This window comes from Periplaneta americana, chromosome 7 (genome assembly GCF_040183065.1).
Source record: "Periplaneta americana isolate PAMFEO1 chromosome 7, P.americana_PAMFEO1_priV1, whole genome shotgun sequence".
Lineage (NCBI taxonomy): Eukaryota > Metazoa > Arthropoda > Insecta > Blattodea > Blattidae > Periplaneta > Periplaneta americana.
In genome coordinates, this window is record NC_091123.1 from 94,579,754 (window position 1) to 94,605,904 (window position 26,151).

At 35.2% G+C, this 26,151-nt stretch overlaps 1 protein-coding gene and 1 long non-coding RNA gene across 4 annotated transcripts in view; one reads left to right on the forward strand and one right to left on the reverse strand.

Moving 5' to 3' along the window:
* VGlut (Vesicular glutamate transporter) overlaps positions 1-26,151 on the forward strand; it is a 569,182-nt gene that overhangs the window by 442,771 nt on the left and 100,260 nt on the right. For all 3 annotated transcript variants that reach the window (XM_069831082.1, XM_069831084.1, XM_069831083.1), the window contains exon 8: positions 17,222-17,396. In XM_069831082.1, coding sequence (XP_069687183.1) covers positions 17,222-17,396 — 175 coding nt within the window. The remainder of the gene's footprint in view (positions 1-17,221; positions 17,397-26,151) is intronic.
* Positions 20,617-23,119, reverse strand: LOC138703303 (uncharacterized). The gene is made up of 2 exons (XR_011333081.1): positions 23,077-23,119; positions 20,617-21,102 (listed from the first exon to the last, which is right to left on the reverse strand). It is a non-coding gene; the product is annotated as an uncharacterized lncRNA (long non-coding RNA).

The window sequence follows — 26,151 nt, forward strand, 5'->3', positions numbered from 1 at the left end:
GCGGTGTGTAACTTTCCATTCTCCTGTAACATCATCCCCCTTATCCCCAGATATTTTCCTAAACACCTTATTCTCAAACACCCTTAACCTCTGCTCCTTTCTCAAAGTGAGAGTCCAAGTTTCACAACCATACAGAACAACCGATAATATAACTGTGGCAACGTCTGGGATGAAAAAGGATAGAAGCAGGATGGTAGTAGGGAATTGTGAATCAGGTCAAATGCAAGCATTACAGTTGTAATCTGGAAATGTGAATGGTCACCGTGAGTAAGATCCGAATATACAAAGCATATGTCCAATCAATAATAACTAGGGAACGAAGTTTAGACACCAAAACATTGCCTAGACGCGACTACAGGTTTAAGGAACTCAGGATATAGGATGACGTTAGCTGTTTACTTTACTGATGTGTCTTCAGGTTCGTATGCAAAATGAAGGACGTCGCGTGAAGGGATCTGTTCATTCGAAGTTTAATGAATGTGGGATTTGTATTGTTTACTGCATTACAGTAGTTGTTTCGACACAGCACGCCTATTTTCTGTTGTAAAGTAAACCTTTCGTGTGGAGTTCAGTTGTGATCTAGCAAAGGTACTGTGAAGATGTATTAAAATGTCGCCAATAAAATCCGTAACTTAGCCTCTGCTTGCAAAAGTCTTTGGAGATGACTATTTTTCAGTCAAGGACGAAAATATACCTATTATGTTGTAAAATGTGAAAGTTACATAAAAGTTAATAATCGTCATGATTTACAAAAACATTGTGACTTTAAAAGACAGATCGAACATCTGGAATTGTTCAGTGAATTGATTCGGATCCGTCCAATTTTTATTATGACTTGTGTCTGATGCTGATAGGCCTATGTGCAAATATTGCGTTGCATAAACTTGAGAATCCACATTGTAAACACTTCATTGAAAAGTATACTCGTACGTTTAGAACATTGCCGACTCCAACAACCATGTTTATACAATATTTACCTTCATGTTATGAAATAACTTTAAATTTTATACGATCAGTTGTTGAGAACAATAAAAGGCTTAAACTAAAACTAAAGAGAATTCTTTAAAAATCCTGGTTATTCGAAATTCTGAAAGTGCAGTATGGATTAAATAATGAACAGGCACAAAATGATTATAAATAAAAACTATTTCAAATTCACACCAGTAACATCGTGTGATGTCGAAAGAACACTTTCTTGTTTGAGCGACAATCGAAACAGGTTTATATTTGACAGTTTACGAATCACAGTTGTACATTACAACAAAATTATTAGTGACACTTAAAGTACACTACTACTATTTAGAATGTATCACCATTTTCCACATAGAAGAAAATGAAGCAGAGTTTTTTTTTTGTGCAGTAATAAAAGTTAAAAGACAACAACAGACACCAAGTGAAAGCAATAGTCTTGTATTCATGGAAATTTGCATTGTATAAGTTACACATAGTTACAATAAACAGAAAAGTACAAGTAATATAAACAATTGCAGCATGATTATGTAAAATTGATGTAAGAAATTAACTCGTTACAGCCAACAGTATTTTAGAATTTTGGTGCCGATTTCTGCAGTAATAAAAATCGCTTTAAAAACTCTGGAATGATGTAAGTTTCTTTCGTAAATATGTGTTATACCCTACTTGTTTCAGCCTCTTGATTATACCGAGCAATGATTTAATTCAAGCACAGCAGTGCTATGTAGAAGTCCCTGTACTACCGTAAGTAGATGTAAACAATACGACTTGTACAGGGACATCATTTTATTTTTACTTCAATTTTTATTGTACCTGAGTTTTTGAATGTACTTCACTCCCACCCCTTCTACTAATTAAGTTCCAACTGTCCTCCACACAGAACCAAGTCCGCATATAGTAAACAGCACTGAGTTAGTGAGTATAGTACGTTCCAGAAATATGTTCGCGTTTTCCAGTGATCAAAGAGCTTTCAATATTGAATCATATTTTCGCACAGGTACTGTCCGTTTGCCTACGTCGCATTCCGATTTCCCCATGTAAAAGCTGGGCTGTCTTAGCTCTTTTCTGAAAACATTAATTTCTGTTAGGAATTGGACATTTACGTAATATTATAATACTGTTTAAAATAACTTAAATAAAAGGGCCTCGTGAAGTAATTAACTGTCACGTGATTTCCCCCCTTTCTACTATCCTGCGACACAACCAATTGGACGGACAGTAGATAGAATGTCTGAGTAATTTTATCTGTGAGGGGTCGGGCAGAAGTGAAGATTGAATTTACAGTACTTAACGTACTCTTTTATAGAGTAGGTACAGAATTATTTCAACTTGAGTTACTAGCACGAAGGACGAAACTGACAATTGGAATTAGATCCAATAGTATATAGTGCAATAATATGCACAAAAGAACTGAAGCCTGTATCGAAATGAGCGGCCACCATTTTCAAAAATCTGTTTAAATATCCATATTAAGATTAGTTTTCAATTTAACTTCATTCTCTATATTGTACGCTAATGTGATATAGATAGTGTAATATACACTGCATAATGAATACGTTCGCATGGATAACTCAGTTCGTGAGTAAAAACACTTTTTCTTAATACAGTACTGTATTTTGATTAAACAAAAACCTAATGAAAATTATCGAACTCAAAATCGCGATATTTCCTAGTTTACGTAAATGAATGCCATGTATGGTGGATCCCTATCACCACAGCATGGCGCGTCCTCAGGTTGCGGATAGAGGAGACGGCCTCCAGGTATGGAGGGTAGCTGCGAATATATTGAATAAGCAGTCGTGGACAGCCGATAAGGGGTGGTCCTCCAGCTTGGGGGTTGGGCGAAGGGCTAACAACCCATCACCGTAAAAAAACAGCTTGTTACGAATCCCTACAATAAGCCTCGGAATAGGATTGATTCTCTGGCACGACCACAGCAAAGGAATAAGGTTTTGAGATTTGGCACTTGGAACGTAACTAGTCTTTATAGAAAAGGAGGGGTAACATTAGTAGCTAAAGAACTAGCTAGATATAGAATAGACTTCGTAGGAGTACAAGAGGTTACGTTAGATGGGAATAGCATATCACAAATAGGAGATTATTTGTTGTATTATGGGGAAGGAAACAATAATCACCAATTAGGAACAGGATTCTTTGTTCATAAAAGAATAAAATCAGCAGTAAAAAAGGTCGAATTTATCAGTGACAGGTTATTATATTTAGTACTTAAGGGTAGATGGTGCGACATCATAGTTATAAATGCACACGCCCCTACAGAAGAGAAAGACGAGCATATAAAGGATAGCTTCTGTGAGGAATTGGAACATACTTTTGATCAGTTCCCTAGATATCACACGAAAATTTTATTGGGGGATTTCAACGCTAAAGTAGGACGGGAGGATATTTTTAGACCAACTATTGGAAAAGAGAGCCTACACGCAATTAGTAGTGACAATGGAGTTAGATTAGTCAACTTTGCCACATCCAAAAATTTAATTGTCAAAAGTACAACATTCCCCCATAAGGATATACATAAATATACTTGGACTTCTCCAGATGGATTGACACACAACCTAATAGATCACATTTTGATAGATAAACGGAGACATACTAGTATAGTAGATATTCGAACTTTCAGGGGTGCAGACTGTAATTCTGACCATTATTTGGTGATTGGAGAATTAAGAGAAAGATTATCAGTAGCCAAGCGAGTAGAGCAACAAGTTAATATTACTAAATTCAATATTTTGAATTTAAAGGACGAGGAAACTAAGCAAAATTATCAGGTCTAAATTTCGAATAGGTTTGCCACTTTAGAAAGTTCCGACGAAGTTGAGAAAGAATTAGATGTTAATAGCGTGTGGGAAAATATCAGAGAGTATCAAAATTGCAGCTGAGCAGAGCATAGGTTATTATGAAACTAAGAAAAAGAAACCGTGGTTTGATGAAGATTGTTGCATGGTAGTAGAAAGAAGGAAACAGGCAAAATTGAAATTCTTACAGGATCCAGTTGAGGAGAAGAGAGATAATTATTTCAATGAAAGACGGGAAGCAAGTCGTACACTTAGGAATAAAAAGAGAGGTTACTTGAAGGAGAAACTGAATGAGGTATAAATAAATAGTAAGAATAAAAACATTCGAGATTTATATAAGGGTATAAAGGAATTTAAGAACGGATATCAGCCAAGGGTAAACGTGATCAAGGATGAGAATGGTGACTTGCTTGCAGACTCTCCATCAATCCTAAACAGATGGAAAAGCTATTTTGCGCAACTCCTAAATGTACATAGGCCAAATAGAAATGATCGGGACGAAATTGAAATACAAACTGCTGAGCCATTTATACCCGAACCCACGCTTTCAGAAGTCGAAACTGCAATAGAAAATCTGGAAAAGTACAAGTCTCCAGGTATCGATAAAATTCCAGCAGAATTAATACAAGAGGGTGGAAGTGCATTATATAGCGAAATTTATAAACTTGTACTTGCTATTTGGGAAAAGGAAATTGTACCAGAACAATGGAAGGAGTCCATAATTGTACCTATTTTTAAAAAGGGGGACAAAACCAACTGTGGTAACTTTCGAGGAATATCACTTTTGTTGACGTCGTACAAAATTTTGTCCAATATTCTTTTGAGAAGATTAACTCCGTACGTAGATGAAATTATTGGAGATCATCAGTGAGGTTTTCGGCGTAATAGATCGACTATTGATCAGATTTTTTGTATTCGACAGGTAATGGAGAAAAAATGGGAGTATAAGGGTACAGTACATCAGTTATTCATAGATTTCAAAAAGGCATATGACTCGGTTAAGAGGGAAGTATTATATGATATTCTTATTGAATTTGGTATTCCCAAGAAACTAGTTCGATTAATTAAAATGTGTCTCAGTGAAACATACAGCAGAGTCCGTATAGGTCAGTTTCTATCTGATGCTTTTCCAATTCACTGCAGGCTAAAGCAGGGAGATGCACTATCACCTTTACTTTTTAACTTCGCTCTAGAATATGCCATTAGGAAAGTTCAGGATAACAGGCAGGGTTTGGAATTGAACGGGTTACATCAGCTTCTTGTCTATGCGGATGACGTGAATATGTTAGGAGAAAATACACAAACGATTAGGGAAAACACGGAAATTTTACTTGAAGCAAGTAAAGCGATCGGTTTGGAAGTAAATCCCGAAAAGACAAAGTATATGATTATGTCTCGTGACGAGAATATTGTACGAAATGGAAATATAAAAATTGGAGATTTATCCTTCGAAGAGGTGGAAAAATTCAAATATCTTGGAGCAACAGTAACAAATATAAATGACACTCGGGAGGAAATTAAACGCAGAATAAATATGGGGAATGCGTGTTATTATTCGGTTGAGAAGCTCTTATCATCCAGTCTGATGTCCAAAAATCTGAAAGTTAGAATTTATAAAACAGTTCTATTACCGGTTCTTCTGTATGGTTGTGAAACTTGGACTCTCACTCTGAGAGAGGAACATAGGTTAAGGGTGTTTGAGAATAAGGTGCTTAGGAAAACATTTGGGGCTAAGCGGGATGAAGTTACAGGAGAATGGAGAAAGTTACACAACACAGAACTGCACGCATTGTATTATTCACCTAACATGATTAGGAACTTAAAATCCAGACGTTTGAGATGGGCAGGGCATGTAGCACGTATGGGCGAATCCAGAAATGCATATAGAGTGTTAGTTGGGAGACCGGAGGGAAAAAGACCTTTAGGGAGGCCGAGACGTAGATGGGAGGATAATATTAAAATGGATTTGAGGGAGGTGGGGTGTGATGATAGAGACTGGATTAATCTTGCACGGGATAGGGACCGATGGCGGGCTTATGTGAGGGCGGCAATGAACCTTCGGGTTCCTTAAAAGCCATTTGTAAGTAAGTAAGTAAGTTACGTAAATGAATGAACTACTTTTCTTCCCTCCTATACCTAGTAAAGTGATTTGTTTGTGTTTTATGCCAGTATCATCGAACTACAGTCGTGGAAGAGGGTAGAAAACTGTGTTTCCGGTCCTCTGAAGGTATAGCCAGGTTAATATTAAAAATGTTAGTAAAAATAAAATGATGTCCCTGTATAATACGCGACGTAGTTAACTTCATAGGTTCGGTGTCTAAACTTCCATCCCTAATAATGACACATGAATTTGGAAGAAGGACATATACGAGCCAGGTTATTTTTTTATGTTTTTTTTCCAATTTTTTTGTGAAACATAAATGAAATATAGTACTTACAGTTAAAAATGTGAAGTAATTTCGTGATTTTTCACCATGTGATGTCATACACTCATACACGATCTTAATTACCAATAACACAAGGTGTTAAAAAAAGTATCAAATATTTTAGGAGGTGCTAGTATGCATCAAAACAAGAAAATAATGTCTAATAAACATAGGTCCTGCAACACATACTTTCTGAGATCTGAACACTTGTTCATAGGAGATGTTCAATGTGAGATCCATTCATGGCAATGCATTCCTCTGCCCTTCGGCGTAAGGAATCACGCACTCTGAAATTTACCATAACCAAACGTCTAGGGGATTTAGTTTGGGAAACGAGCAGGCCAAAGTCTTAAAATGTCAGCATGAACCACATCTGTACTCTTTGCTGACATGGCACATATTCCAGCAATGTAGGCAATACGTTAATAAGAAAGTCCTGATAACGAGCTCCAGTTAATCTCTGTGACAGCACGTATGGTCCTATTACTCTATCGCCAAGGACGCCTGCCCATACGTTGATTGAGAATCGGTGCTGATGCATTGTTTCTTCACCAGCCTACACATGCTGATTACCAAAATTCACAACACCATCTCTGCTGAACCCCGCTTATATCCGCAACCAAACTTTTGGTTTCAGTATTCCTTGCGACGTATGCGGTATGATTATCTGGTGGTCTGCTGTATTGTAAGGCATAAAAATCATTGCCATGAATGGACGTCACATTAAGCACCTCCTACGAACAAGTATTCAGATCTCATAAAGTATGTGTTGTAGGACCCATGTTTATTAGACATTATTTTCTTGTTTTGATACATACTATCGCCTCCTAAAATATCACTCTGTATACATGACATTGTATTTGCAACATTCATGGCGAAATAAAACTGTTAACAATATAATAACTTGTAACGTTTATAAATCAGCCTTATTATTACTTAACTCAGTTTTATACAAACTCCAATCATCTTGTAGGCTATTCAAGAAAATAACAGAATTCACAAATCATTTATTTCCCCATTCTTTTGCGGCTGCCATCTTCGAAACTAACATACTATATTTCTTTAAATAAATTATTTAAAAAGAAATGCTTGTTTTATCGCAGAAATTAAGATTTTTCGCAGAAACAGCCAATTTTCGCGAAAATTCGCAACAAAATTTACTGTCGTAAATTAGTCACTTTTATGATAAAACCTACCGATATGTATCAGAGAAAGAACCATTTTGTTTGTATGCATTTGAAGTCTGACTAGTGTAGTATGTAGTCAGTCGGCGATATATGCAATGGAGAAGGAAAGGAATTGGCCACCCTATCACATTATCTCCTGGCCTAGTTCAATTTTCTCAAAATAAGTCACTTGCCAAAAGCCTATCATTGACCAAATCATCAGTAAAAAAAAAACAACTAACTTTAGTGAATTAGATTCTTCCATATGTAAAGAAAGCCAACGTGTTTGGGTGGGATGCAATATTTTTTGGGTTTCACACTTACAAAATTTTGAAATTGTTTCAGGTCACCGATGCGTTTTGGACTGCTCTGAAAGTAATTATAAACATCCCTTGCAAGATCTTCAATCCCCCTAGGGACTTTCAAACAAGCGTAAGAAGCACACAAAGCATAGGAATAACAAATACATTTAATTATAAACAGATCTGGGATATCTTACTTTAATAAAGTGGCTAATGAATGGCGCACCCCTAACATTGCATTTGCTGCATCTGCTGCAAACCCTATCATATTTTGTTTGTAGGGAATTTCATTATCGTTGAAAAATTTAACAATTCCTTGGTATATGTCACTAGTACGGCCTTCTCTAACACTCAACCAGGAGTAAAAACTGCGTTACAAAAACACTACAAATTAACAAAGTACACTACAAGTTTACACACAAAACTGAATAAGATAATAACAGTAATAAAATGTAAACAACAAGTAAGAAGAAATCAGACATAATATATAACATAGAGAAAGAAAGATAAAAGCATAATAAAATGTGAACAGCAGGTCAAAAATAAATGAGGCACACAAAGTATAAAAAATAAGACAATTATTGTTAATAATAATAATAATAATAATAATAATAATAATAATAATAATAATAATAATAATAATGATAATAATAATAATAATAAATAAGAATAGTAATAATAATAATGATAATAACAATAATAATAATAATAATAATAACAGGCCTAATAGTAATAATAATACTAATAGTAATAATAAAATAGTGCAGTACAAAGCATGCAATGAATACAATATTTTTAAGTACACACAGTAAGGAAAATTGTGATTATATGTAGCTCAACTTATCACATTAGAGATATACCATTATCGGAAAATATGAAAACAATAATATAAAATAAGTTAAATATCACTAGAACATAAAAAAATGTGAATACGTGGAAACATACAATACAACACTTGTCATAATAGTATGTTAGTTTGGCAAATCGTCATAAGATAATTTTCTAACTTGGATTTGAAAGATTTCAATGTTCGGTAGCCCTTGACTTCAGGCGGCAGAGAGTTCCAGTGACGAGAGGTAGCAACAGTGAAAGATGAGGAATACAGAGATGATGTGTGAAGTGGAATTTCTAGCGTGTTATCGCGTTGTGATCGAGTATTAATATTATGATAGCGAGAGAGAGTATGAAAACAAGCGAATAAATAAGAGGGGGATGAAGTGTGCATAATTCGATATAGGAGAGAAAGTGAGTGCAGATTTCTCCTCTCATGTAACCTAAGCCATGATAACTTCTCGAAAGAAGGTGAGATATGATCATAGTATCGAACATTACAAATGAAGCGGACGCACGCGTTATGAACACGCTGTAGTTTCTGAGCGGAATCAGTCATGAGATCACTGAACAAAACGTCGCAATAATCGAAGTGAGGTAGAATGAGTGTCTGTACCAGCGTCTGTTTTAATTTAGATGGATAATGATACAATCTTTTTAGTGAATGGAGAATAGAGAATGCCTTCTTACATGTATATTTAATATGCGTATCCCAACTAAGATTAGATTCCAAATGCACTCCGAGATTTTTTACGGTAGAGCTAAACGGGATGATTGTCTTATTCAGTTTCACAGGTGGAATATTCAGGTCGTTCACTTCAGGAATTAATCTACGGTTCGCGAACAGAATAGCCTGTGATTTACATGCGTTTAGGTTAAGCCCAAATTGTTGAGACCAGGAAGAGATGGAATCAAGATCTTCATTAAGATAATTAATGCTATCATTTAGTGCATCAGGACAGGCTGAAATATACAATTGAACGTCGTCTGCATATATTTGATATCTGCAGTGCTTAAATATTTAGAAATTCCATTTATATAAATAGAGAAGAGCAAGGGGCCTAATACTGATCCCAGAGGAACTCCTGTATCTACAGTACGCCAGGATGAGAAACTATTATTAGATATGACACGCTGCTGGCGGCCAGTAAAGTAGGAGTACATCCAGGTGATAGCACTATCAGAAAGGTGTAGCGTTTGTAGTTTAGTCAATAGTAGATCGAAGTCAACAGAATCAAAGGCTTTGCTATAGTCCAATAAAACTAGTACAGTAGCCTGTCGTTTATCCATGGCCGCGCGTATGTCCTCAGTGGCATTCAACAAAGCAGTAGAAGTGCTATGACCATTTCTGAATCCTGATTGTAAAGGGTCTAAAAGATTCAATTCTATTAGGTAGTCTGACAACTGCTTATGAATGATGCGTTCCAGGGCTTTGGATAAAACGGGAAGAATGGAGATTGGCCTATAGTCTTTTGCAGAAGTAGGTGAATTTACTTTAGGAAGTGGGCGTACCAAAGCTGTTTTCCAGAGTTGCGGATAAACAGACGTGATACCTGAAGAATTGAAAATATGGGTTATTACAAGAAGCACGACATCAACTAGCTTATTGATAAAGACTATGCTTATGTTATCAGAGCCTTGTGCTTTAGATTTAATGCTTTTAAGAGCTCTTCTTACTTCAGAATCAGTAATGTGCGAGAAGAAAATTTTTTCGCGAGAAGGAGGAAGATTAGCTAGGAGAGTATTAATTGTATTTAGTTTTGACTGTTTTTCAGGTCGTAAGTGAGGTGAGGTAAAGTATTCGTTGAGTTTATCAAGTGGTATGTTTATAACTTCAGCTTCTGATGCTTTCTTCCCTACTCCCATATCAAGTAAGTTATTCCAAAGACAGCGTGGGAATGGACGGGTCGACGAGACTCAGGGCGTGACGGCGTTTAGCATTCCTAATGCTTTGTGTGGTTTTGTTTCTAAGTTTTTTGTAGTTGTTAAAGTTTTCGGCAGATTTGTTGTGTCTGTACATCCGGAAAACAGCGTCACGTGACGTTATAAGATTACGAATACTGTCATTCAGCCATGGGGCGGGTCGGTGGGTGACACGTCTCTTCTTTAAAGGTGCATGTTTGTCGAATAAGTGTATTGTCATGTCATTAAAGGTGGCAATTTTTTGGTCAACTGTGATTAAATTAAAAATAGTATGCCATGGCATTTGTAAGGCGTCAGAAGTTAGTTGGTCGTTGTCAATGCCTTTCAGATCTCTGTAAGTAATTACCTTAGCTGTATTTTTTGGGCACTGAGGAGAGTACTCGGCAAAAATAAGATCATGACCAGATATTCCCGGAAGTGGTAGCTGTCCTGAAGTTAGAATTCTATCAGAATTATTCGTAATGATTAGGTCAATTAAAGTATCAGAAGTAGGTGTGTGGTGGGTAGGATTGAGTGGAAGAAATGTTAGATTGAAAGTTTCGAGCAAATTACGGAGTTGATTAATCCCATTTGATCTGACAGCCAGAAGATTAATATTGAAATTTCTCATAACTAAAACATGTTCATATTGCGGTAAAAGATCGGCTAACGGGCTTTCTAAATCAGATAAATGTCCAGCTTTGGGAGGCTTATAAATAATTGCTAAGAGACATTTATGAAGACTTGCTTGTATTTCTACGAACAAATATTCGGGTCGTAATGCATCGCCTTGTGATTTTAGAATAATTTTAGGGTGCAGATCATTCCTAATATATGCGCAAACTCCACCCCCTCGTTTGTATAATCTGTAATTTCTACATAACGTATAGCCGTTTAAGTGAACGAGTGAGGAAGACAATGAGGGTTTTAGCCACGTCTCGCTAACAAGAATACATTGGACATCTATATTAGTGAAAATAGAAGAGAATTCTTGGAAGTGTAGAATTATGCTTTGACAATTCAAGTGTGCTATTTTCAAAGATTTGGGGTCAGGTGAGAAAGACTGCTTTAACAGCAGAGAGGTAGATAATAGAGGGGTTGGGGAGGATGACAGACAAGTGGATGGAGTTGTGGGAACAGGTTGTCGACAGTGAGGAGGGTCGGGGAGGCTAGGCTCGCCATCAGCCTGAGGGCATGCCACAGAGAGCGGGACGATATAGGCAATAGTGCCAACCTAACTAAAAATAGACTAAATTTACTAGTGGCACTAGTAAGCGAAATAAGTCCAAGAAAGGCGTCCATTATTTTGTTACCCCTGCCCATTACACGTACTACCATACATAAATGCTTAATGCAGCCCTTATCGGTGGATTCATCGACAATGAGAGAAAATTGATTTTTCTTAAACAATTCAATCAGCTAATTTAAACTTTCTTTCCCTGTGCTGTGATTTATGATCCCGTCAGTTTTGTACTCCCACATTGTAAGTGCTTAGCAACTTCTGAATCTGGACACACAGCTTGAATGAGTTTTGGTAAATGTTCTATGACTCGAATTGGTGTATCATGTTTTTTTAAGTTGAAAAAAAAAAGTGAAGTGTAGGCCTAATTGTTTTCGTGATTTATTGTGCCAGTGACATCAGTACTAATGCGTGTGATTTGAGTGGAAACTGTGATGCTTGTCGTAGGAAAGTTAGACAGGGAGTATTTTGTGACAGTTGTAGAATGTGGTTTCATTACGGATGTAGTAACACTACTAGTGATGAGGTTAGTCTATGCGATAACTGGTCATGTGAACTCTGTCACTATAAAACATTAGTTGTGAAACAGGAGGAAACCATCGCCAACCTACGATATGAGCTGGAACTTTTCAAAATTCAGTTGGGAAGTGGAAATGTTGCTTCAACTTTTAATTCAGATTTGCTTGATTTTAAGGTTGTATCCAGACGAAATCGTAGGAGGAGAAGGTTCTCTGCTGAGGATGTTAGTGAAATAAAGTTGACCAACAGATTCAATGTTTTAGAAACAATGGAAGTTGATCAACCATCCCTAAATCCTCAACAACAGGCTTCTGCTGAAGATGATGGTAGAAAAAGTAAAGTATTGTTACTGGGGAGCAGTCACGGGAGGGGAATAGCAAACCTGTTGAAAGAGGAATTAGGGACTGACTATGAGATTTGTAGCATAGTAAAACCTAGTGCTGGACTTACTCATGTTACAGAAGACCTGGTAAAACTATCTTCTGGTTTTACCAAGAGGGATCATATTGTAATAGTGGGTGGGCCAGGGAACAGCCTGGATCGAGATGTTAGTTACTTTGTTGAGAGAGATCTAGAGAACATAAGTAAGGACAGCAGTCACACAAATGTGGAGGTAGTGGAGCTTTTTGACAGGTATGACAAGCCGTGGCTTCATAGCAGGGTGAGGAGTATGAATGCACGACTTGGACGTGCCTTGATCAGACCCAATGCCTCTCATATTGATGTGATAGAGGTATGTAGCATTAAGAGAGATGATTATACATCTCATGGCCTACACTTGAATTCTAGAGGCAAGAAGAAGCTTTCGCATCTGATTGCTAATAGAATAAAGGGTAGGATTCCAGTGATTACCAATATAATTCCTGCTGTTCATCATAGGGCATCTCCTTTTTTAGGGTAAAATATAAATTAGAAAAAGAACGTAGGCCTACAGGTAATCAGAACAGTGAAGTACATACAAATCATAAATTTTGTGGAGTTAATTCAAATTCAAAAACAAAAGATACCGGAAGTCAGTTTAGTTTATTTCATCAAAACATACAAAGCCTTAGAAACAAGTCACCAGACTTATTAACATTCTTAGAAATAGAACAAATAAACCCATATATAATATGCGTCACTGAACATCATATGAAACAACAGGAATTATCGGCACTTTCACTGGAAGGATACAAACTAGGAGATAGCTATTGTAGACAGAATCTACAGAAAGGAGATGTGTGCATATTTGTTCGAAACGATATAAATTTTAAAAATATCAGCCTTTCAAAATTTAGCAGAGAAAGGATTTAGAGCTGTGTGCGGTAGAATTAGAATTAAAATCTGGTAATCTTATAGTTATAGGTATATACAGGTCGCCCTCTGGAGATTTCAAACATTTTCTTCATCTACTAGAGAATACATTACGACACATACATGAAAAAAAAAACAAGAATACATATTTTGCGGGGACTTAAATATTGACTATCTCACTGAGAACACTAAAAAAGAAGAATTTAACACATTATTAGCAACCTTCAATTTAATCATACAGTCAATTTTCCAACTAGAATACAAAAAGGATCGATTTCTGCAATTGATAATATAATTATAAGGGGAGATAGATTAGATAGTTACCGCACAGTTCCCATTATAAATGGTCTTTCAGACCACGATGCTCAACTAATAAGAAGAAATGATAGCATTCCTGCATCAAAACACCCGAATAAATTTAGGTTAAGGGTCATAAATGAAGAATCTTTAAGGGACTTCGAAGCTAAACTAAAAAATGAAACATGGGAATCAGTATATGAAAATGGTGATATGAATAGTAAATTCAATGTGTTTCATAATACATTCTTAAATATCTTTGAATCCAGTTTTCCTGTAAAGTACAAAAATTCTCAAACATCTAAAAACAATTGGATTACACAAGGCATAAAAATCTCTTGTAAACCTAAGAGGTCTCTCTATATTCAAAGTACAAATAGTAATGACCCCAAATTAATTGCTCACTTCAAAAAGTACTCTAAAATATTACACAAAGTAATCTTAAAAGCCAAAGAACTTTACTATAACGGAATTATTCTGAACTCGAATAATAAAATCAAAACAACTTGGAACATAATAAAAAAAGAAAGTGGAAAGTGTAGAAGTAAAGAACAAGGTTACACTCTTGTAACAGATAATAGAAAAACATCAGATGCAACAGAAGTTGCGAACATATTCAACAATCATTTTCTCTCAATAACTGATAACCTAAACATCCCACAGAATAATAATAATAATAATAATAATAATAATAATAATAATAATAATAATAATAATAATAATAATAATGCCATCGATTGTTTGAAAATATCTATTCCTGTAACTTTCCCAAATATTCAAATTTTTCCAACAAATTCACGAGAAATAATTACAATTCTAAAGCAATTAAAGTCTAAAAATTCCTCGGGATATGATGAAATTACTAGTAAAATATTAAAAGCCAGTTCACAAATAATAGCCAAGCCCCTGTCTTATTTATGTAACTTTTCAATGTTTAATGGTGTATTTCCAGAGCGACTGAAATATTCAGTTGTTATTCCTTTATTCAAGAAAGGGGACAGAACCTCGCCCGAAAACTACAGGCCCATATCCCTTCTACCAGTCTTCTCAAAGGTCTTCGAAAAAGTTATATATAAAAGAGTATATCATCATCTTGATAGATACAACATTCTCATTCCGGAACAATTTGGATTCAGAAAGAATAAATCAACTGAGCAAGCGACGTTTAATTTAACTGATAAAATTCTGGAAGCTATTAATAAAAAATTACAAGTAGGAGGGATATTCTGTGATCTCTCCAAAGCTTTTGATTGTATTAATCATAAAATTTTACTACAAAAATTAGAATACTATGGTATTAAAGGCATAGCATATCAGTGGTTTGAGTCATATCTCCTGAACAGAAAACAAAAAGTAGAAATCAACGCATTTAATAACTCCTTTAAATCTACTTCAACATGGGGAAAGGTTCATACAGGGGTCCCACAGGGATCTATATTAGGGCCTCTTCTTTTTTTAATTTTTATAAATGACCTTGGCCCCATAATAAAAGGAATAGATTATCCTATATTATTTGCAGATGACACAAGTATCATAATTACAGACAATAACTTTGTCACATTCAAATATAAAACAGAAACAATTCTCCTTAAAATTTATGACTGGTTTACAACCAATAAACTAGCATTAAACATTAATAAAACTAACATAATTCAATTTAAAGCCACTTCAAATTTAATCTCTGAAACATTGGACACAACTATCAACAATATACCTCTACTAGAAACATCAACAACCAAATTTCTTGGTTTGCATATTAATAATACAATAAATTGGAAAAATCATATCAAAGAAATAACTCCCAAACGTAGCTCAGCATGCTTCGCAATTAGGTCGTTACAACAGTTTCTAAACAGCAGTATCTTAAAGACAATATATTTTGCCTATTTTCATTCCATTATGTCCTACGGAATAATATTTTGGGGAAATTCTGTAGATAGTAAAAATATATTCTTATTACAAAAAAGAGCCATTAGAATAATAGTTGGAGCAAAGGCTAGAGAATCATGTAGATTATTTTTAAAAAATTAGAAATTCTAACCTTAACAAATCAATACATATACTCTACAATATATTTCCTCTTATGTAATAAAGAAAATTTTCCAACTAACTCAGCCATACATAGTATAAATACCCGCAGAAGGAATGATTTTCATACGCCATCATCAAACTGTACATATTTCATATCTGCATTTTACATGTATTGCATTTTACTGTTAAAAGTAAGAATTGGACATGTTCTTTATTCTATGCTGTAAAGCAAATGTAAGAATATTATGGAACAAATAAATCTATCTATCTATCTATCTATCTATCTATCTATCTATCTATCTATCTATCTATCTATCTATCTATCTATCTATCTATCTATCTATCTATCTATCTATCTATCTATCTATCTATCTATCTATCTATCTATCTATCTATCTATCTATCTATCTATCTATCTATCTATCTATCTATCTATCTATCTATCTATCTATCTATCTATCTATCTATCTATCTATCTATCTATCTATCTATCTATCTATCTATCTATCTATCTATCTATCTATCTATCTATCTATCTATCTATCTATCTATCTATCTATCTATCTATCTATCTATCTATCTATCTATCTATCTATCTATCTATCTATCTATCTATCTATCTATCTATCTATCTATCTATCTATCTATCTATCTATCTATCTATCTATCTATCTATCTATCTATCTATCTATCTATCTATCTATCTATCTACCTACCTACCTACCTACCTACCTACCTACCTACCTACCTACCTACCTACCTACCTACCTACCTACCTACCTACCTACCTACCTACCTACCTACCTACCTACCTACCTACCTACCTACCTACCTACCTACCTACCTACCTACCTACCTACCTATCTATCTATCTATCTATCTATCTATCTATCTATCTATCTATCTATCTATCTATCATAAGTGGTGCCTTCTTGATATCACTTTTAGGTTCAGATCTGTCTCCGGACAGTTGACTAAACAACAACTACATATACTTCTTGGTGCATATCTTGTCACAGTTCGTGTTTATTGTTAAGCTTATTAACTAAAAAAGCCCCTGTGAGAAGAAATTTATTTTAGAAAACATTATAATGGTATTCAGATAAGTCAAATATACTATAAGAATATTTATTGAATGAGTTTCAGTCAAAATGACTTATCAATATTTAAAAAAACAACAAATATTTATATGACTTATCAATATTTAAAAAACAACAAATATTTATGCATATAAATATTTGTTTTTTTTTAATATTGATAAGTCATTTTGAATAAAACTCAGTCAATAAATATTCTTATACAAATTTATTTGCCTAATTCATGTAGGTCTATTTGGTTTTGCTCTAGGATCGAGTGTTTGTTTTGTTTAAATTCACAAAGAAAAATATTTCCTATTTCTCGAATTGAAATTCAATCCTTATTTATACAGGGTGTGACATACCCAGCGTGCCACGGCATCTGGAGGTTTTGGGCGCCGCCCTTGGAGCGTTCTCGATTAGCCACGCTGGCCTTCAGCGGCTCGTACGCTGGGGTGGTACTGGGTATGCCATTATCGGGTCTGCTCACGGGTGGAATCAGCTGGCAAGCGCCTTTCTACTTTTATGGTAAGTACATTTCTATGAATCCCTGCATTGCCTCGTCAATGAAGAGAATTGATTTTAGTTCGTGGTTACGATTCAGAATAATTTTCGTTTTCTTTAGTCACACCAAGAAAGTTTCTGGTTATTTATGAGATTCAGAATATTCCTTGTCATTCATTCCCTATGTCACTGTACAGAATTATTTTTACCAGTAGTCTACTGAATATGTTGCAACGCGAGAATAGAATAATAAATACATAAAGATTGTATTGAACATATGGGCCATAACCAGATATGAGAGCAATAAGTAATATCCAACAATTACATCAAACAAAAATAAACAGGTTTAAGCTATGCGTAATACTTCCTTCAACATAATGAGAACATAAACATATTCTCCTTTAACAAATATGTGACTTATTTTTTTTTCCTCAATATCTTTAGCAGACAGCGGATTTTCGGTCCCTACACAGCGACAAGACATCACGTTCCTTGGAGTACCGTAGTTTCCCCTAACTATGGTCTACATTTGTCACATTTTTCTTTGTATATTCAATACTATTCACCCAGATTAAGAGAAATTTTGGCTTCGGACTCCTGTAAGTGTATATTAAATAAATATTGACATATGTGTTTGAAATTATTTAATTACAAGTGTTAAAAAATAATAAGCATTGGTACATAGTTGTATTCTGAGTTGCCCAACTATGGTCCACTCCTATATTCATGCTTGAAAGCATGAATGGACTATAGCTGGAGCTGTAATTATTCGTAAATCAATACATTGAGTTTCTAATTTAAGGGTAGAAACGTAATCTAGTACAGAAATATTAAAAATAAATGAAAAGTACATGGATTCTTTTTATTAGTACACATTGCATGAACACACAATAAAAAAGTGAAATCTGAAAGTCATTTTCCTGCAATAATGAACAACTACACTCACAAGCAAAAAAAAACCGGGCCACCTAAAGTTTCTAAATTTTTTTATGAGGTGAGAATCAGAAAATCCATTATGAAATGAAGAAAACACTGCTTCCCAGAAAAAAAAACTCTTTTTTATTATCACTTGCGCTGTTATTTACAGCGCCAAACAATGGATATAATTAAAAGATGTAAAAACTTACAAATTGTTTCAATTTTCTTCTGCTGGAGCAATTCTGGGCCTTTAGCTGGTGCTTCTGGAATTCAGCCCACATTCATCTAGACGTCTGCTTACAGTTCTCTCACTCACGTTAACTTGTCTTATTTTCTGGAAGGCTCTTCTGGTCCCAAGAACTGCAGCCACATAACGCTGACTATTCCCATCTTCTATCAATGCAACCATTTTGCTGAATCGGTAGGACTAGTGACATTTGTATACAATGCAATACTCCAATACTGCCTCAAGAGAGCTTACCAGTCTGTAGACTTCATCAGCATAGCTTGAAATGAGTCCGAGAAGTTTAGACACAATATAGCAAGAAGAATGAATCTCCTTTTCAGATCATTGTTGGCTATTACGCATTCAGTATTACATTGTTACGTATCAAAAAATAAATTAATAACTAAATTAACCTCAGCACACCTACAATTATTTAAAAAATCCTACAATTTTCAAAAATTTTTAATTAAATGTAGTTGGCCCGATTTTTTTGCCGGTGAGTGTATATTAAAGAACAAAAGTACGGTATCAAAATAAACTAACACATTCTTAGCAAAATATTATGCACATAAATTCACTGATAATGTTTATTTACCATACTGAGAACTTATTCAGTAAGCTTATTTCTATCCTTTGAATCTCCACTTCTCTTGTAATTCTGAAATTGAAAATAGATCTCTCTTTTTCGAGACGCATATGGGGTCTTCAATTTGTTTTATTATGTTTTCCTTTCTATAGAATAAAATGTCTTCCATTTCTCGCCACCTCAGTAATTGCCGCTTCTTACTATACATGAAACAACAGCTCCATTGTTCTTCATTTCCAAAACTTTCCCTGGCCACAATAACAACTCATAAGTAACTACCATATAACTATGTGCCTTTAGCATTATTTTAAGAGATTTCATCTTCTCTTCCACATCTGACTCACTGTATGTAAATATGGAGAGTACACCGGAAACATCATAATCTGTATCCAATTTAATTTCAGCGCTCTCATAGTCACTTACAGAGACGGTTGTGATCCTTCTACCCTGAAGTTTTCGTTTTGCCGGACCATTATTCGTGCTAGTACCATTGATGCTGGAACAGCCTGTTTCTTTATTTACTGGACTATAACGCTAAATGGTGTTTTAGAATATACTGAGATCTCGTATTTGCAGAAGTAAATAATCAAATTGTTCACATTTCATTAAAACAAATATTTCAAAATGAAATACAACTATGGTCCACGAAAAATTGTGGTACATATTTGAGGACTGACTTCTAGCCTTGAGGTTAAAATTTTTTCACGCAGAGTCCTTAACCTCTGCCAGTGTAATTATTACGTGAAAGTAAACACTATATATCCAGGTTTAATTGTACAAACAATCATACATCCATAATTTACCAGTTCTACAGAGGAGAGCTTAATAAAACAGACAAACACAAACTGAATGATTTCGTGTCTTCACACATTCAATAGAACGATGCACATTGACCTTGCTAAGCATTCATATCATTGCCACGTGTAATGGTAGATAGAAGCATTTATGGGGAACATAATTCCATCACAGTGGCGCCTTAAATGGCAAACACCGAACTCTTGGGGGACTAAGTAGTACATAATGCGTTTTGGACCATAGTTGGGTGCCTGGACCATAGTTATGGGAAATTACGGTACGTAAGGAGCGTAGCAATGAGTTCAATGACCTCTCTGCAACTGACGTTCACCTAACGTTCATTATGGGGACCGAAAATCCGCTGTCTGATCATTAGTTCATTACATTACCGTACCTGATGTCAAAGACATGTGGCCCACATTACATAATATATATGCATTACATTCCAGAGAGTACAAGACAAGACAAATTACTGGAATGAGCTCGCACTGTTGCGCATACTGAGAGTAAGAAAGAATCACATGGTTGTGAGCACTGAAGAATATCTGTCGATATTTAACAACCTTAAGTTTCTTGTACGTACCTGCGTGTTGGTTGATTTCGGCGGAAAACTGAGTAAATATAAAAAGATGTGAGTGATGGCGGAAAAACTAAGAACTTAGAAGCCAAACCTTCACAGAATATAAATTTATGTAAATAATATTTCCGTCTGTGACATATCTATTTCAAAGTATTTTATTCCAACTTATTTATGTTGACAAACGTTTTCGCTCTATTTCGAGCATCTTCAGGTCTTAAAGTTTGATCATGAAACAGGTTAACAATTTAAAAACACAATACCGGTAATAGTAATTACATTATATGAAATAATATATATTTGAAGCCTTGCTCCAATTCTATTCTTTTGAGATATTTAAGAAAAACTAACTGGAGCCAGATCCCGGGAAATACGGGAGGGTTGGCAACACTAGTTGACAACCATGTCCGTACGTTAACTGTTTTTCCGTTGTTATGTCATGAAAATAGCCCTCGTTTTGCCGATATGCAGTTGATATGACAACAGGATGGAGCACCACCTCATTTTGGTGCAGGAGTGAGGGACTTCTTGAACCGACAATTCCATGAATGGCTTGGCCGTCGTGGCACAACAGAATGGCACCAGACCACGTGATCTAACGCCATGTGATATCTCGCTGTGGGGTATCCTGAAAAATGAAGTCCCAGGATCTTCATCAGTTGCAACAGATGATCGAACAATCATTCGTGAAAAACGATCAAAATCGTGAGTTATGTTCTGCTATCTGTAAATCAGTGTTTAAACGTTGTGAATTGTGTATCGAGAAATAGGGACTCCATTTCGCACAAAATCTGTAAAGGAAGGTGTAGCCAAATGTAAATTGAATGTAATTAAATATAAGGTAGTGTTTGAGGAAAGCAACTTTTAACCCACCCTGCATTATGATATTTACATAAGTTTACTATCTGGCTTATCGTAACCATAATGTCTATAAAATTCATAGAATAAATTAAAATTTTGAAGGAGACCGAAAATTAGTTCAGTATATCAGATTTCAAAGTTTGTTGTTAAGGACAAAAATAAGTGGAAACAGATTTCTCCGAATGTTGAGGGGTGACAAGTTTACAGCGTATAAGTTATTAGAATTCTAAATGAATTTAGAAAAACAACTTTAATATTTGTTGTGATTTTCCAAGGACTATCTGTTTTTGAGAAATATATTACTGATGATGAAATTTTAAGTTTTTAATCTGCTCCAAAAAATGTATGCCATATTTCATCAGAACTGAAAAATCTCTGCATGTCACATTGAGGGACCAAGGACATAAACATTTGATTCTTCGATAATAAAAAAATTGGGTTCGAATTTCTTAAAAATGGGAAAACAGTGAATTAATAATAGTGTCATTAAGAATGGATGGAAATATATGTGCACATGATGTAAGAACTGTTCCCGAATTTATAGTCGATTACAGAATTAAACCATTCTTAAAACTGACCTGATTTAGCATTCTATTAAATTTGGCTGTTTGTAAATTTGAAGAATGTTTAGAAAGAATATATATTTCCCAATGTTTCTAACATCCGATATCATATCGGCGTGCGTAGCGTAGTCGGTATAACGCTGGCCTTCTGTGCTTGAGGTTGTGGGTTCGATTCCGTCCGAGGTCGTTGGCATTTAAGTGTGCTAAAATGCGACAGGCTCATGTCAGTAGATTTACTGGCATGTAAAAGAACTCCTGCGGGACAAAATTCCGGCACACCGGCGACGCTGATATAACCTCGACTGTCGCGAGCTTCGTTAAATACACCATATTTAAAATGTTTTTCCGATATCCTGTACTGTCCGGCGGTGTACAGAAGGCCGAGCTGGGGATAAGACAAAGAAAGAGCTAGAGGACGCGTAGTATTACAGGGCAGCAAACATACAACCACATGTTCATACGAGCGTGTCTCTGTTAATATACCTGACGTGTATGTGAGTTAAAGTTATAATTTTAATAAATAGTATTTTATTTTATGTTAAACGTGTATGTGTCGACATTTAGTATCATTTTGTATTAACTTTACGTGTTAATAATGGAAGAAGCAGGTGGATCATTACAAAACGAATCACCCCGTCATTTAATACGAAACAGAAAAAGAACTTATTAGCAATGTGATAAAGAGTTGTGTCACTAAGAGCACTGACAGTGTTCTGTTAGCACCTTAGTCCTGTTAGCCCTAATAAAAGAGCATCTATTTACACAGGTGCAAGTGTTAGAACAATTGGGAGAATAAGGAAGGAGAGACGGCACAAGCACGAATGTATATTACCATCCCCTAATAAGAAGAAACAACAAAGTAAGAAGAAAGCGGAAGTAGATGGGCTTCCAAGACGTTACGTCCATTGAAACCATGTTCATATGACTCATGTGCTCTAATATTTTTGTCCACTTTCATTTATATCCACATTTTATGTCCGTTCATTTTTTGGGTCCATGACTTATGTCCATTTTTATTTAAGTCCACTTTCATTTATGTCCACTTTTGTTTATGTCCACTTTTATTTAAGTCAATTCCTTTTGTACCACTGGAAGATGTTCAGGCTGTTTTTGATACCCTTATAAATAATATTGAGCCTGATATAATGGATTTAGCATTGTACATGGAAAGTACTTACATTGGAGGAACAAGAAGAGCAATGCCACCTAGATTCGCACCTGAAATATAGAACACTTACAATCAGGTTCTGGCAGGATAACGTAGAACAACTAACATAGTCGAGGGCTGACACAATATAATAATAATAATAATAATAATAATAATAATAATAATAATAATAATAATAATAATAATAATAATAATAATAATGATTTATTTTAGCTGGCAGAGTTAAGGCCGTACATGTATACAAAAGTTATTTACAAATTAAACAACAAAATACTATGAACTATTAATTAAACACTGAAATAAACTGTGTAGCAGAATTAAACTAAAATACATAGAATGTTAATATATTTCAAATAATATTAGATAATAGAAAGAGATTATTACGAGACAATTAAAATACAGCACAATCAGGATGATGTCTAAAGAAAAAAGTAACAATGTAGTCAGTGATAGTTTAAATCAGTATGATTGGAGTGAAATGCTAATAAGGTTATCTTTTAAGCTGTTCTTAAAGGTGTTTATTGTCTTGCAGCCCCTAATACTTTGTGACAAGGAATTCCATTGACGCGAGGTGGATATTGTAAAAGATGATGAATAACAAGATGTTCTATGAAGAGGTATACTTAGCGTGCCACAGATAAGTGATCTGGTATTTACGTCGTGGTTAGAGTATAGATAAGAGAAACGAGACGAAAGGTAATTTGGTGTTGAAGTGTGTAGAATTCGAAAGAGTAAAGACAAAGAGTGTAAAGTTCTACGTTCTTTAAGTCGGAGCCACGAGAGACTTGCGAAGGACGGTGATATGTGATCATACCGTCGGATGTTGCACACGTATCTGACGCACATATTCTGAGCTCGATGTAACTTGACTGACAATTCAGAACTTAGGTCACTTAACAAAACGTCACAATAATCGAAGTGCGGCGTTACTAGGGTTTGCACTAGGGTAAGTTTTAGTTGCTGGGGCAAGAAGTTTCTCAAGCGACTCAAACAGTGAATGGAGGAACAGATTTTTTTATCGTTTCTTTAACTTGAAAATTCCAACTTAGATTATTATCAAAAAAGAAGCCAAGATTTTTTACGACAGATGAATAAGGGATTAGCGTGTTGTTAAGGGTAACAACTGAAAGATTACTGTTATTAAGGGAGTTAACTAAAGGCTTATGTCCAATAATTATGGCTTGAGTCTTACTTGGATTAAGTGCGAGTCCGAAATTGGCCGCCCAAGTGGAGACAGTGGCTAGGTCAGAATTTAACTTGTCAATCGATTCATTGATCGTATTGGGTCTGGAATGTATGTAAAATTGGGTCTGGAATGTATGTAAATCGCTTTCAGAAACACATCGTGACGCTTCAAAGAGTTAAGTCCATTGAAAGCATGTCCATGTGACTTATGCCCTCTAATATTTTTGTCCACTTTCATTTATGTCCATATTTTATGTGCGTCCACTTTTTTGGGTCCATGACTGTTATGTCCTCTTTTATTTATGTCCACTTTTATTTTAGTCCACTTTCATTTATGACCACTTTCATTTATGTCCACTTTTTTAATGTCCACTTTTATTTGAGCCCGTTCAGAGCAAAAGTGGTGTAAGCCAAAACTGGGTAATGAGGTTTAAAGTAAAAATTCTGTAAAATACAGCGCAAAGTAGCAATTAATATGTCCTTCTTGTTATCCACTGACTAATAGTTTAAATAAATTGAATATTAATTGCTACTTTGCGCTGTATTTTACAGAATGTTTACTTTAACTCTCATTACCCATTTTTTACTTACACCACTTCTGCTCTGAATGGCTCAACTAATGTCAATTTCTTTTGTACCGCTGGAAGATGTTCAGGCTGTTTTTGATAGCTTTATAGATAACATTGAGCCTGACGTAATGGATTTAGCATTGTACATGGAAAGAACTTACATCCGAGGAACACCTGCTCGAGGAAGAAGAAGAGCAATGCCACCTACATTCGCACCTGAAATATGGAACACTTATTATCAGGTTCTGGCAGGACAACATCGAACAACTAACCTAGTCGAGGGCTGGCACAACCACTTTCAGAAATACAACTTCACACATCAGTCTGGAAATTCATGGAATCTATCAAGAAAGACCAAAGGAATAATGAAATTATAATAATCCAATTGCTTGGCAGGCATTTGAATGTGCGACACCCTATTAAAAGATCGTACCTACAAAGTTTAAGTCGAGTAGAAGAGATTGTTCGGAATTACAACTAGTACAACAAAGAAGGACACATCAGAACTTACCTCAAAGCTATTAGTTATCATCTGAAGCTGTATGAAGATGAACAGGCAGAAGAGATTGAGTAAGGAACTGAAGTAAATTGTAGATGGACGTAATGTATTGTACAATTATGTAATGGACATAAAAATGTGGACATAAAATTTGTGAAATTGGACTAAAATAAAGTGGATATATACTTCATTGGACATATATTTATGGACATAGTGTAATGGACTTCTATGTAATGGACATAATAAAATGGACATTAAAATTGTGGACATTATAAAAAGGACCTAATGTCTGTGTTTCATCGTGACACATCACGCGTCGATCTGGAAATTCATGGAATTTACCAAGAAAAACCAAAGCAATAATGAAATTATAATAATCCAATTGCTTGGTGGGCATTTGAATGTGCGACACCCTATTAAAAGATCGTACCTACAAAATGTAAGTCGAGTTGTAGAGATTGTTTCGAATTACAACCACTACAATGAAGAAGGACACATCAGAACTTACCTCAAAGCTATTAGTTATCATATGAAGCTGTATGAAGATGAATAGGCAGAAGAGATTGAGTAGGAAATTGAAGTAAATTTGTAGCTGGATATAATGTATTGTACAATCATGTAGTGGACGTAAAAATGTGGACATAAAATTTGTACAATTGGACAAAAATAAAGTAAAATAAAGTAAAAAGTGGTCTGAGTGGTAAGCCCCCTCTCTCGTCTTCCCAACGATCTGAGTTGTAAGCCCCCTCTCCCGTCGGAAGGGGAGTGTGTTCCGCTGCTGGCCAGCAACTACACATTTTGACATATTCACGGAGACCGGCCGAAAGAGTCA